General features: G+C 41.2%; 1 protein-coding gene across 2 annotated transcripts in view; it reads right to left on the bottom strand.

The window, feature by feature from the left end:
* The window catches only part of sh2b3 (SH2B adaptor protein 3), a 52,963-nt gene that overhangs the window by 25,071 nt on the left and 13,278 nt on the right, over nt 1–14,614 (bottom strand). Inside the window, exon 2 of one of the 2 annotated variants that reach the window (XM_053326160.1) lies at nt 9,418–10,620. In XM_053326160.1, the coding sequence (XP_053182135.1) occupies nt 9,418–10,590 (1,173 nt within the window). In that variant the 5' untranslated portion in view covers nt 10,591–10,620. The remainder of the gene's footprint in view (nt 1–9,417; nt 10,621–14,614) is intronic. The other variant, XM_053326159.1, reaches the window with a different exon arrangement.

The following is a 14,614-nucleotide window of genomic DNA, read 5'->3' as shown; positions in this document are numbered from 1 at the left end:
TTCAACATTGCTCATCCTGAAACAGAGGTTCGACTTCCAGCTAAAATCTCCTCTCAGGCATCCTGGCAGTAGCTTTCCTACAGAGGCTCAGCAGTGTCATACCCTGATTACATTGGAACACCCGCCTACGTCTGCAAGGCCGAAGACCCTGCAGCCAACCATCACTCAATATTAAAGAGGCCCTGACAATATCCGGAGCTTTCAGCATCTTAGGGGAAATCTTTCCCACCCTTGTTGTTCTACCTCTAAAAAAGCTTTATGACTAACTCGGTGACCTCAAGCGAAAAGATTCCTGAGTCCTCAGATTCCGCCTCATCAACTGTGAGTCCGTCTGTCAGGTTCAGTTTAGATTAGTTCAGTTAAGTTCTTCGAAACATATCTCCAAGTCAAGTTCAGCGGTTCTCTCCTGCCGAGAACAGCGTGGGCAAGCCCCAGTTCATGTCAACATATTGAGAGAAAGACGGATTTAAAGTATTAACTGCTGGATACTGCCCACATTGTGAGCTTTTGAATCACAAATCTGAACATGAGTGTTTTGAAAGCCAACCATTGCTTTTGATATCTAGCTTGCAGTGCAGGAGACTAACAATAAAAACCAGAAACCTGTAAAATAACCAAAAAGGTATTCGCTCTAATGATCTACTATATGTCTACAAGAACTAAGAAGTTGAAGTTCTTTGGAGCCTTTAGTTATATTTACATCAAGTGTTTTCCTTGGAAATTTGTGGGTTTTAACTTGGTAGGAAGCCTCTATGACTCACTCCATTCCTGACAAGAGTCATTACTGCTGACTGTGGATAAACACTGGTTTTGTATTCAGTCTTAATCCTGCAAGCCCACTTTCACGAATGTGTGGTGTGTGAGGACTTTAATCTAAAAAGCAAAATGCTAAATTACACATAAAAAAAGAAAGGAAGAATGTGACTTGAAACTGTTTGGATGGTAGCACAACAGTGTCAAGACCACCACCAACAAAATGCTTTTCACATCTATATTAAAAAGGACTAATCTTTTCCACTGCACACAAAGTTAAATGGGCCAGTGATACATAGTGGTGAAAAATCTTATTTTGTGGCAATTCGTAACCTGAAAGAGAGTGATAAACCATGGTATCACCAAGATCAAAAATCATTTAGATTTTTGTTTATAACAATTCACTCATTAATTCTCATCTTGTTATATTTTTGCCGCTATGTTTTCATCTCAGCATAGAAGTGCCTTTTGTACCGCCTTTGTATCTGCTTTTCTCCAAACACCTCACTGTACTTTCCACATGACCGGATATTTTTCAGCACTGAAGAGCTCAATGGTAACTGAACACCTCATCTTAGCGGCCTGTTAGCAGTTCATGCCAAACTGTTTCTACAAAGGCACCGCAACAAAAACAGAAGTGTAACAGAGTTGGTCTGTGATGACACAAATAACAGGTTTTGTGTTTGGAAAGTGTCAGCTGAGGTAGCAAACTATTGCGTCTGGTCTGGCTGGCACACGATCACTTTTCTGTTTTCAACGCATCTGATTTGCACTGTAGTTAGCATATCTAGCAGCTGAATGTTAACATTTAGCAACATCAGCTGCTTTGTGAAGAAAGCCTGCTAGCTAGGTAGATAAATGACAATGCCAAAAAGCACAGCTGCTAATGGCTGATAAACAAAGCGTGACAACTTTTAGTCCCTTGGACAAGAGACAGCTACACAATAGGAGGAGAACACATTTAGTTTTTTTACCTGGTTTATTATTGTTATTAGGGCACCCTATACCAAAAACATCTCAAACATAATCTAATTGACTGTTTAGGACAATTCTCAAGCAGTAATGTAAAGTATTCTTTTATTTAAGCAAAGGATTTGTTGCTTTTCTGTGTACTAACCTTGTAAAATTATGAAATATTTAAAAGATGTCACCTTGGGTTGTGGAAAATTATAACAAGCATTTTTCACAACTTTTTAGAATTTTAGTGAATGAACAATTAACTCAAAGAGTAATCAAGAGATTCAACTATGATGAAAATCAACCTAACGACCCATCAATGATATTTTTGTTGGTGGGAAATCTCATACATCTCAGCTATGCAGAACTCGATTAAGTCGATGTCAAGGGTCGGGACAAATTTAGTTATTGTGATAAACAGTGGACTGTTGTTACACTTTCAACCAACAACCGGAGCCTTTGTTTCCAGAGGGATTTTCATACATACATGGCTTCCTGAGGATTTGCAAAGGTTTTGTTATCACCGTTTTTTCTACAGAAACTCTCCTGGATCTCTTTGAGCTGCACAAGATAGAGGGAAGGGGGACAAGTCCAGGCACGTCAGCAAAGACAAACAAAAAAGCAGAACCTTTGAGGCACAAAAGCCACAAAAAGTTTACGTAATCCAATTTACCGGACCTAAGAGAAACAGGAGAACCGCAAGTCTCACGCTTTATTTCATAATCTGTCAGAATTTGAGTCTGAACGAAAAGGATTTGTTACAAGATACACTCACACAGATACACACACATGTGCTGAACACACAATGAGTATGAGCACCCACGCTCATATTTGTATCCATTACATGACTTAGTCAGTTACTTCAAAGCATAATTTCTAGGTTTCATAAACCTCAATCCCTGAAAAGAGAAGACTTTGTGGATGAGATACAAAGACTGTTATGATGTAAAATGAAACTAAAGTCTTGACTCACTCAGGAGATAACATCTGCTCTACATAGGTGTCAGTGGAAGCAGACTGGCCAGCCATCTGTACATTTTGTGGAACACCAAGCCAGTCGCTACTCATCATTGGTCGCCTGCTTGAGCCTCTTGACCAAGTGTGCATATATACACACATACACACACACACACACACACACACACATATCTACCTATGTCTATGTCTATATATAGAAATATAGTGTATAGACAGATAGAAGTCCAGAGTCAGAAACACTATTATATAGACAAAACAGCCCCAAATAATATATGTGAGTGTGACCAAAACAAAGCAATAACCTTAAAGCAGCAGATGTCGCTTCATGACTGGTATAAATTTTGCAGTGCAAGATTTTTTCAAATTACATCGCTTAAACTGATTCACATGGCGAATGCTTCAATGTTTTATGACCGTTTAGATGATAAAGGGTTGCCATAAAAATCTCAAGTAAGCATGCAATTACCCAACGTGTGTATGGAAAATATAACGTAATCACCTGTGACTGAAACTATTATCTGCCAGAGAAGCAGTCCCAATGACAACTCTGAACAGTGAGGTCTGGACATAGTTTCCGTAAAGACAAACTGCTGTTGACTTGAAATGTCATTTTTTCAGTGCTTCGAGCAACACAAATGAGATTTGATTCATCTCAATTGTGCTGGATTAGCAGCAGAAATATCTGAGGCAGATGTTTCAAAACGTGCAAGATTTGGGCATGCAAATTTTTTTTGCATTAGGTGTAACTAAGAAAATGTGCATTTTGATTGATTTTATGTGGATCAGCCTAAAACCTCAGTCAAACTTTTCCATAAATGTCAACCAGAGAGCTAAAAACACAGAAAAAACACAGACCAGGAGGGTAATTACTTCAGAGCACTCTCACACTTTTGCAGACATTGGGTTAAAGAAATAATAATTTCAAACACTCAGAACAGACCTACAGACACCTGATCTTTCTCTCTCTCTCCTCCTCATTGCTGGCGTGTCTATCTAACTGTCAGTCTGTCTTTCTCATGTCTCCTGCTGCTGCGTTTCCTGTATCTCTCGGTCGGTTTCATTCTGTTTCTGGTTCAGCTGACTGGGCCCATGTGTTCAGAGCTTTAGTTGTGGTATGCAACGAGAGCCAAATTAACGCTGCATGTTGCCATATGAGAGATTGAAGTACAACAAGTAACACAGAACAGATGGACAACAGAGTCTGGTTGCTGGAAAAGTATTTTCCACTGATGTTGCAAACCCCTCTCTTACTGTCAGCGTGAGAGAGGGAAAAAAAGAGAAGTGAACGTGCAAAGATGTAAATACAAGAATGCAAATGCACACATATTTTAACGCATTTTGGTTTCAACTGTGTAACTCCAATTCTGCTGGTTTAATGAGGCATAACTCCACATTTGGCCTATTACTGGGCATCTTTTCTTTTTCTTTTTTTTACTGAAGGCTCAAGATAAAGGATCACATGACCATGATGGGACACAAAGGCAAAGACAAAACTTTTACCATATATGCCAACAATATATATAAAAGATTGTGTGCGAGAATGTACAGTGAGAGCACAAACACACACACACAGACAGAGAGGGACAAACTCAACAGGAACATGATACATAGTGTAGGCACACATACAAACAAGCATGAAATGAAACCATGTGGGAAAGATTAAGACTAGAAAAGCTGGAACAAACACATGCAAAGGCACACGCACACGCACACGCACACACACACACACACACACACACACACACACAGCTGAGATGAGAGGGGTGTGATTAAGATGAAGCCTACAGGAGGTCTGAGGAAACATACCCGCCGTTAGACTGCAGCAGTCTGTGGGAACCGACTTCATCATTGGAAGACAGAATACCACGATTTTCCTGGCAAGATGCTAACCTTATGTCAGACTCAGTAACACCGACTTCTGTACGTCAGATGAAAGGAAATGTAGGCTTCTCTTGTTGAAACAACTACCTCGGGTGAGAGCAAGTCAAAGCTCAAGAGGATGGCTTCAAGGCTTCAGGACAACTGTACAATAAGTAATAATGTCACACGTTGTCTTTCTTCTCGGTGTGGACTACATTATCTAAAATGATAAAGACAGGAATCTAAATTGTTTTTTCGGGTCATGGGGTCAGTTTGTCCTCAAGTTAAAGACCAAGACAAGACCGAGACAACACTGAGGCCACCACAGAGACTTCCGCACATTTTGGCTGACATGGCAGGATTCACTTCTGCTATAAAACAAGTGTTATAGTTATTTGGTCCGGCAATTTTCTCACTACCTCTGCGAAACAAAATACAGACCTAAAACCTGCCTATATGACCAGTCAAATATGTAAAAACAATACCTTGGTTGTTTCTGTCATTTCCCCTGCAAAACAAATGAATCAATACATTCTTTGTTTTGTTGCAACGAAGAGTTAGAGCGCAATTATTAACAAAAATTCAATAAGGATGACTCATTTAATTATAAATAGCAGCAGTACAGATTTGTTGGTTATTTCCAGTGATGTATTAGTGCATTTTTAAAAGGTCATTGATTTGCTTTCACCTCCCTAGGTTAAGTGAATTTAAGCTCCATTCAGACAAACATCACCAGCGCATCAAAAACGTGGCTCACATTTTACAGCTTCATCTGGTTACGCGCTGTGTTCACATGTGCACATTCCTTGATGTATTTCTGAAGTCGGACCGATCAGATCGGACTCTGACTGGTACCTACATCAACACTTCCACCCTAACGCAGCCTGTTTTTTCAATGCAGTGCTATTTTCTGTCCGAAAGCGGCCTTAACACTTCCGATGATGCGGAAGTGAAACTGCTCTCATTCTTAACTACAATTACAGGACAAACATACATAGGACTTGTCTGGAGGGAGACAGAGGACACCATTTTCGCTGCTGTCAACTTAAAAAAAAAAAATGTAATCTCCACAAAATAGCCAATGATAATGCACCGTTTTATATGAAATCTGACAGGAGATTATCTTGAAGGTTTGGTGCATTTTCAGGCCAGTGCTCGGTAACTAGTGGCTGCGTCTTGACTGAAGCTTTCTCACGCAAATACATTATCAGTTTCCATGCAGCTTCCTCTTTTAGCTAAGTGAGCTCACTGATATTAGGTCTGTTTCTCACACACACCCGAGATATAAATAAAAATACATACGAGCACTACCCATGGATTATTATTTTGCTGTGCAGCAAAGATATGTGTGCAGCGTGCAGGCATGCATGCTCACACACCTACACACATACTACACAGACTCATAGAAAGATCCCACAGATGTGTGAAACCCCAATTTACATCCACAAAAAAGAAACTGTACCAACACAATAACACAGCAACCCCAACATATTACAAGTTTGTGTGTTTAAACTAGACCAAGACCCTTTTTACAGTGTGAACACAAGTGCCTTTTTCCTTGTGTATGTTAAGATGTGTACATGCTGGTCCACAGCTCTCCTTCCTTTTAAGGCCATTCTCAGGGCCTTAGCTGTCTGCTCTGCCAAGAATCCACACACACACACACACACACACACACACACACACACACACACACACACACACAAAGTGGGAGAGCACTCAAAGAGCAGCAATGCAGTTGGCTAACTAAAGCAGCAGTGCAATCAGACAAAATCCTGCCAATGCCTTCTCTGTTCTGAACAAACATGCATGCATGTGTGCAAAGATACAATCACACAAGTACACACAAACACACACACACACACACACACACACACACACACACACACACACACACAGAACTGGCTCTATCATCAACTGAATTACCTCACGCACATGGTTAGGGCTGCAGCTGGTTGAAGAGTTGAGGGCTGCTAAATATAAAACAAGCACACACACACACACATACACACACTCCGACACACACATGTATGCACCATCTTTTTCATTGACCTTGAGGATATTTGTGCCAGAATACAAACTTGCACACACCCTGAAGAGACTGAATTCAGCTTCCCAGTGACCTTATCGATGGCGGTGGCTAGGACAGCAGTCAACTAAGCCACTATGATTACTGGTTTGAGGATCTTGGGGGACTGGGTGTGCAAGCAGAGGCAGCCTTGCAGCTGGCCCCATCTGGAAATATTGTATGGGTTTATACCATAATGTCTCATGTGGAGAGTCAAGCACATGCATACAAAAAAAAAAAAAACAGACATCCTGCTGTGCTGTGATGAGCTGTAAAGCAAGCAGAATGAAGGCAGGCTGATCTTTCCAACCTCAAAAATGTTTTTAACTTTATTAAACCAAAAACCAATATGAGTGTGATTGTTGCATATTTTCTGATTGCTGAGCTGATGTGTTAATTATGGAGTAATAAGTACAAAACTTGCGGCTGGCTGAAGTAAGCCCCAAACAAACAGGAAATAGTGTAGGAGGCATATCTACTCGTTAAAGAGTAGAAAAAGAAGACATGAATTCTTGCAGATTCTTTGAGGTAATTGAAAAATGCCACAGTGGGCAAATGTTGTGCTACATTTAATGCATGGAAAATTAAGGTATTATAAAGATATGTGTGACAGAAATCAGTGAGACACAGACAGATTCAATCTATTTTAACTAATACCAGTCACTCTTGTTTCTTCAAGCTTCTTTAACTAGGTTAAAGGGCAAACTATCTCTTATTTTATCTTGAAAGGTCATCAGTACAAAACAAATGATGGATTGTTAACAGTGACACTGCTATTCTGCACACAAGGCAAGGATAGACGTGATGATCTGATCCGTTTTCAGTAGTGTAAGCTATGACTAGACTAGCAATATCATTCTTTGGCTTTTTTAAAGTTTGGTTAACACCAAAGCCTGCTCAACATCACAGCATGCTCTGTAGCTGCAGTTGAAAAACAAAAATCAATCACTCAGGGGCAAAGATGTGATAAAAAACACCAATAAAAACGTACAATTTTCTGAGGCAAAGCTAAATGTCATCACAGCTTTGCTCTTGTTTTGTCATGTGGCAAACTCTACATCAAAAAGGAGCTTCTTCGATGCACAAATACAATTTATGAAAACAAAACAAATACAGGGAGAGAAAAGAGATGATCTGAAAGAGGAGGGGGGAAAACCCCTGTGACTAAAACAGCTGGAAACAGGAAATGACTTTGTGCCTTTGTGCGTTTGTGTTTTGTTTGTGTATGTGTGTTTATTTAGACTATGTACATGTATGGCAAACTGACATTAACCTTTAAAAGGCTTTTGTGGGTTCTCAGCTTATTGATGAAAGCAAACAGCTCTACAAAATTATCTGTCTTGCACTGACATGAAACACAAGACGAGGAACCTGCCAGCTGTTAAAAGTTTCGGTACTCTGCAAAATTCTGAGAAGCTCAACAAAAATTAGTAGAATTGCAGACTAACAATCTTATGAAACACTCCTGTGAAACCAGGCATCATTCCAAGAACAAAAGTAATAGAGAAAACAGTCATTATGCTACAAGTGCAATGACTGCTTATATTAGCTCAAATAAACGTCAATGATAAGATAAATATAATAAAATGTTGTGTTCTAGTATAGATTTACAAATAAATCAGCACTAACTCCTGAATCTATAAATGAAAACATGATTGCTTGACTCTAATGGTAACAGCTTTAACTGTGTACACTGAATGATTTATGCAAGTCTGGCTGCAGACACTTTTAGGCCAAAAAGAAAGAAGCTGTCTGAACTTTCTTTGCACCTCTGGACACATCTTATGTAATATGTTCAACATCTTGAGAAATGTGTTTAGCACTTCCTTCCCAAGAGTAAAATAAGAGTCAATATCAGTCTCATCTCTGTGCATTAAGTCAAAAGCTGGAGTCAGGACACGTTAAGTATAGAGTAGCATAAAGATTGGAAGCAGGGGGAAAAAATGGCTTCCCTGACTCTTTCCAAAGTTTCCCAATAAAAAGTGACCTAGTGGTTAAGATGCTTCCATATAACTGCAATGCCCTGAACTCGATTCTATCTATTCTATCTACCCTCTTAATTTCTACAGCCCCACTGTCACTATAAGATCAAAGCAAAATGCCCCGAAAAACATCTTAAAAATCTCAACAACAAAAAAAAGAGCTCTTCAGCTCGCTAATTTACACTATATAAACCGTTTAAATAGCAGACAAGTTGACTTGCAGGAAAAGTGCAGGTGGATTCAATAACATTAATGATGGCTGCATTCCTTTTAGGTGAGCCACTTACAAAGTTCTGGTACCATTCATGATCACTCACTGACTGGCTTACTGGGACAATTAATGGAATGGAGCCATTGTTAATGTAATTATTTACACCTGTGCTTCTGCTGTCACAATGTGTTGTCTGTGAAAAGACTCCATTGTTTTTGTGTGTCAAAATGACAAATTGTGGTTTCAGGATGAGTTAGATGTTGGAGCTATTTCTAAGTATTTCCAGCATGGATGTGAGACTGGAATAGAAATGAGATGGATGTCATTCTTCTTGTCTCACTTTTGGGAAAAAAAAGCAAATGTGTCTGAAAATTCCTTGAATTTGTGATGTCAAGTTAGCAATCACTCTTCTGTATAATAGAATAATAATTTTTCCTTTAATATGTGTTGCATGCTAGTTGCTATGTCAGTTTCTTACATACAGTGCCCACTGAAGTTGGTGTGCACTCTCAGCCATGTTGAATTGTGAAAGTAAGTCACAGTAACACCTGTTGTGTGCACACATTTGCAATGACTGCTTCATGTGTATACAATGTATATGTACCTACCTTTGGAGGATCATACAGCTCCAACTGGTATCTCTCCCCTCCTCCTCTTCCTCCTCCTCCTCCACCTTGAGCGTCCCTGATCCTCCTGACCAGCAGGCGGCAGCGTTGCCAGCGGGGCTGAGAGTCTGAGATAGTGTCATCCACCAGCAAGTACCTCAGTTGGCCCTCTTTACAGCAGCCGCTCACTTCTGACCTCCTCTGCCTCATGCTTCCACTGCGTAACCAACGGAAACGATCCAGGAAGTTAGATAGGTGTGAGGAGGCTGGGGGCGTGGCTTCATAGTTCACACAGGAGGAGGAGTGGGAAGATGATGAGATGGAGGACACTTGCTCTGTTGTGGAGGACACTCCGCCCACTCTGTCGGCATTATTTGGGGGATTAATGTTAGTGGGGTTACTAGAAGACAGGTCCTGGGATGAGGGGGGGCTGGGGACGGGCCGTTTCTTGAGAAGCCGTCTTACGCTCTGCTGTATTTGACTGAAGGAGAAGTGTGTGATGTCAGGGTGTGCAGGGTTGGAAGTTGAGGAGTCAGATGAGTACCGTTCAGATACCTGGCGACGGTCAGTGCCAGAGATTTCCTCGTTGCTACGGCTACGAATCAGAAGTGACCCGCTGCCGATACTACGAGTCGAGCCCCTAAGCACCACCGGGTTTGCTGACAAGGAGCTTCCCGCAGAACATCGCAGCGGCTGCTCTTGTTCTCGGCTCACCACCACCGGCTCCACTTTCGGTGACACCACGGTGAACAGAGCAGCTCCCCCGCTTGGTCGGCCCGCCTCCCGATAATCCTGCACCCCAGACAAAGACGTGATCCGCAATCGACTAATCACAGCCTGTGATTGGAGGGGAGGGGCCACTGGAGTGCTGGAGGAAGCACTTCCGGTAGCAGTAGAGCATGTGCTCTGGCGTAGCGGAGTGCCATCTTTGTTGACCTCACAGCAGAAGTGTTGCTGGAAGAGATCGGAGAACTGCTTGGAAAAGGTCTCTGGTGGAAGTACTTCATGTTGAGGGCGCTCTCTGGCAAAGCTCCGGTAGTGTCCGGCAAGCTGCCGGGCTGTGGCAATGGCGTGTAGCTCGCAGAACTCCCTCCAGCCTCTCGGGGCCGCTGCCACACCTGGGCCTCCTCCTGCTGTTGTGGTGGTGTTGGCTGGATGGATAGTGTTACCATTCATTGCAGTAACCAGACCGGCTGAGAATCACTGCTGTGAGACAATGAGAGTCGAAAAGAGAAGAGGAATGAATGTTTGGAGAGGAGGTGGTAGTAAAAGGGGGTCCATTGGGAGTGGAGAGTGGAAGGATGCAGGGTTAACAAAAGGAAAATGAGAAAAAAAGATGATTGAGGGACAAACAAAGGAGAGATATGGAAATGTAATTAGAAGCAAATTAAAATAATGTGGAGTGAGTTGTGCAAGAACTGGAACGCTAAAGATGGAGCTGGCAACACAGTCACAGCATTTCTTTGAACTACTTGAAAGTTTGCAACAGTTCAAACATTGAGAAAGGACAGCCAAAAGTCTGATTTTATCTCTACTCAATCTTAAACAGCGCAAATTGGATTACATGGGCCTGCAAAGAATCTCTGGCAATCAACCAGTCATAGAGTATCTTAATAGATAAGGACAGCCACACTTCACTTAAAGGACAATGGCTTAACATTCAGTTAATCAAATCATCAAATCAAAAACACGTATAAAAACACTTATTAAAAGTATATATTTAAGAAAACTTTAGGAAATCTTATTGTAAAGAGAAGATAAATAAAGTAAAGAGAGAAATAGAAGAGGAAGAGGCAGTGTGGGGGCAATAAAGACGACTAAATCTGCTCCAAATTGCCTTGATACAGATGACAGAGAGTCCAGTATTTGAAATGAATGAAAACAGCAATAAGTCATTCGGACAGACAGTGAATGAATCCTGAATGAGGAAGTATGGTTTGAAAATTTCTCAATCAACCACACTGACTACTTGGCCATCTGTGTGTTTGTGTGTTTACATGTGACTTGTTTCAGTCTTCCTTCTGCTTTTCTTTCTTTCTTTTTTATAAAAGAAAAAGAAAAACATCACATAATATGCGCAAAGGTCATTTTCACACCTAGCTTTTTGAGATGTGACACAAAATGAGGAGAGAAAGAAGGACGAAAAGAAACAACATACCAAAAAAACAAAAAAAAATCCTGGCTGGCCAGACCTGAACCAGAGATGTAGGCATCTTAAACCGCTAGGCGTCCAAGACCTCTACAAGGGTTTATTTGGAAACTTTCCTTGCATTCATTGAGGCAGTGCTGGAGAGACTTTGACAACTTTACCACTTTTGTCTCTGCTACTTGTTATTCTCTGTTCTTGGATTTGTTTCACTTCCCTACTCTTGTTGCTGCACACAGACTTGTTGTAAATTTAGTAGTTTGACTCTGTAGGTGTTGATTCTGTGTAAATGTGTAATGCTTGTCATAAAGGACTGTAGTAATATTAGGCTACATTCAGACTGAAGACAAAAGTGACCTTATTCTTTTTTTTTTTTTTTTTGCTCAAACGTGACTCAGATCTGTTTTGTTCATAACAGTGTGAACAGCACATATCACATTGATTGTATATAAATACGGACATTATGACAGCTCCCCAAAAGTGAAGCCAAAACATCTGGATTGCACTTTGGTGGCTGGCTACAGTATCGACCATAAATCCCGCCCCCTCCATGTTAGCGGATTGAACACGAGCCCAACTGAAATATCAAAGTTCACATCTAATTCTTCCCAAAGATCATTTCTGTCATTTATGGTAGTTCTTATCACGCTCTGCTTATTTTTCTGATAAGTTTGTTTCTTAATTAGTTATATGAAAATTTAAGGTCTAAGGTAGATGTGATGATGTGATTGACAGCCTGACTCTCGACTGTGCAGACCCTCGCTCCAAATGAGGTCACACAAGCAAGATGGCAGCTCCCAGAAAGGAGATATTTTGGCTTCACTTGCATAGCGGTAGAAAGTGGAGATGCGTTGTTCATATCACCACAGGTTATAAGGTTTAAATCAGATACAGGTCTGATCAGGATTCATGTGACTTCTGTATCACTCTAGATCAACATGGCAGCTTTGATTCAGTCAGTGAATACAAACATGGAAGGTAGCCAGTGAAGGGACAGTGACACCATAAAGACTCACTGACTTCCACTGCACATCATTTCAAAAAATAATGTGAACAGTAAAATAAAACAAAAAAATCGTATCTCAGCAATAAATATGAATTGAGCACTACAGCTTGTCGTGTAGACGTAGCATTAGCATGATTATGAAAGTGCCCGACAATATTACATCATATTTCTCATGCTTACCCACTTCAATGCAAACTTATCTTATAATCTGCAGTGTCAGAGCAGTCATTTGCCATCATAGCTCTGTGCAGAGAGAAGTTAGCTGCCTACAAAAGTCCTGCCCCTCTACAGGACATGCTTTTATATACCATGGTTAACTGGTATCTACTTTTGTCATTAGAGAGAAATGAGGTTATGGTTCAAGAGTTAACCACATACCTCCATAGAGAAGAGGAAGCAGGTTCGATTCCTCACTATTTAATGAGAGCCCAACACTGTCCCTCATCTTTTCAAATGTACTGTTGCTGTTTCTTAGTGTGTACACTCCCCTTACCAGCAAATGCACTCAACCCATAGTTTTAGAAGATTGGTCAGAAGAAGGACACTTTTTCAGAGAACCACACCACACCTTAGCTGATGCAAGAGTGGAGCTTCTGGGTGCAGACAGCTATCAGATGATACACTGTTGTACAGGGTGTCCACAAAGTCCCTTTACATTTTAAAAATTCATTACAAAAGCAATTGATGAGAGATGTACTCAGTGGTTATCAAAGTTTTTAATTACATTGCATTTGTGTATCGAACAAAGATACAGGACATCAACAACCTGAAGCAAAAGATCACTGATGCCATTGCCTCCATTGATGAGACTATGCTACAGCGAACATGGCAAGAAATCAAATACCGTCTTGATGTGCTTCGTGCAACTAATGGTGCCCATATAGAGGTGTATTAAATGATTACATTTCCACAGATTTGTCTATTCATTTGCTTTTGTAATAAATGTGTTAAATTGTAAAGAAACTTTATGGACACCCTGTACAATCAACCAGTACTTTCTCAAAGTCAACCTTGGTAGGGTATTGCACAACATCGGTTGCACAGGATGATACTGGTTGGCTGTTTGAGCAAACGTAGAGAACATAGGTCGAATATCTCAACATAAAATACTTCCTAGCAGGAAAGGAAAGACGTCACAGAAACATGACAAGGTTTTTTTTAAGACACCAAAATGCGTTATATAACAACAGTTTCTCTACTGCTGCAGCTACAAATGAGCTGCTGAACTACAGTTGAAAACACTCACAGTAAGACATCAGCTCGTACAACAAGCAGTCTTGTTAGCTTCAGCGTGTGCCTACAGTACATACCATCTTCCTCCAGTGCAGCACACAAGGGTCTATTCTAGATACAGGATGTATGAGTGTACGTGTGCATACGGGTACATGTGGGTTTGTGTGTGTGTGGGGAGGGGGCGTCACAGAGTGTGGTCCAACAGATCACAGAAAACCACAAGAAGGGGTACGGGGGGGAGAAGGAGGAGGGGGTCGTTGTGGTCGGGCAAAACATGGAGCGACACGTCTCCTTATCTCTCGGCTAACATCTCTCTTCCTCTGCGTGTCCTAAATGACGACGCGCTGAGAAGAAAAAAAGTTGTGAATTCTTAAGATCGCGCCATGCAACGCACCCATCAGACATACCAGGGGACGCATACGTCAATGAGAGAGTGAAAACTTGGCATCATGAAATATTGCGTCACTAAAGTTCCTGGATGTGTCCTGTCACAACAACTCATTCCCTTCCTGTACTTTTCAGAGCATGCTCAGTGCATGCCCCCGTGTGCCCCTCCAGCTGGCCCCCCCAAAGCCTGTTTCTATCTGCCTGGCCAGCCCAGCAATGACTCAGCATTGACTGACTGACTGACTGACTACAGAACATACACATACACATACACACACACACACATACACATACACATACAGAGACACACACTTCCTCTCTCTGTATCCCTCTGGGGGCTTGGCCGTCTCTGTTCCCATGGTTTTCTCTTTCTTTTCATCCTCTGTCTTCTGTGGTGAAGATCTCCAGATGTGTTTGGATTCATGTTT

Source organism: Scomber japonicus, chromosome 9 (assembly GCF_027409825.1).
Source record: "Scomber japonicus isolate fScoJap1 chromosome 9, fScoJap1.pri, whole genome shotgun sequence".
Classification (NCBI taxonomy): Eukaryota; Metazoa; Chordata; class Actinopteri; order Scombriformes; family Scombridae; genus Scomber; species Scomber japonicus.
The sequence above is the reverse complement of the archived record's forward strand: the minus strand, read 5'-3'. Positions and strand labels throughout refer to the sequence as shown.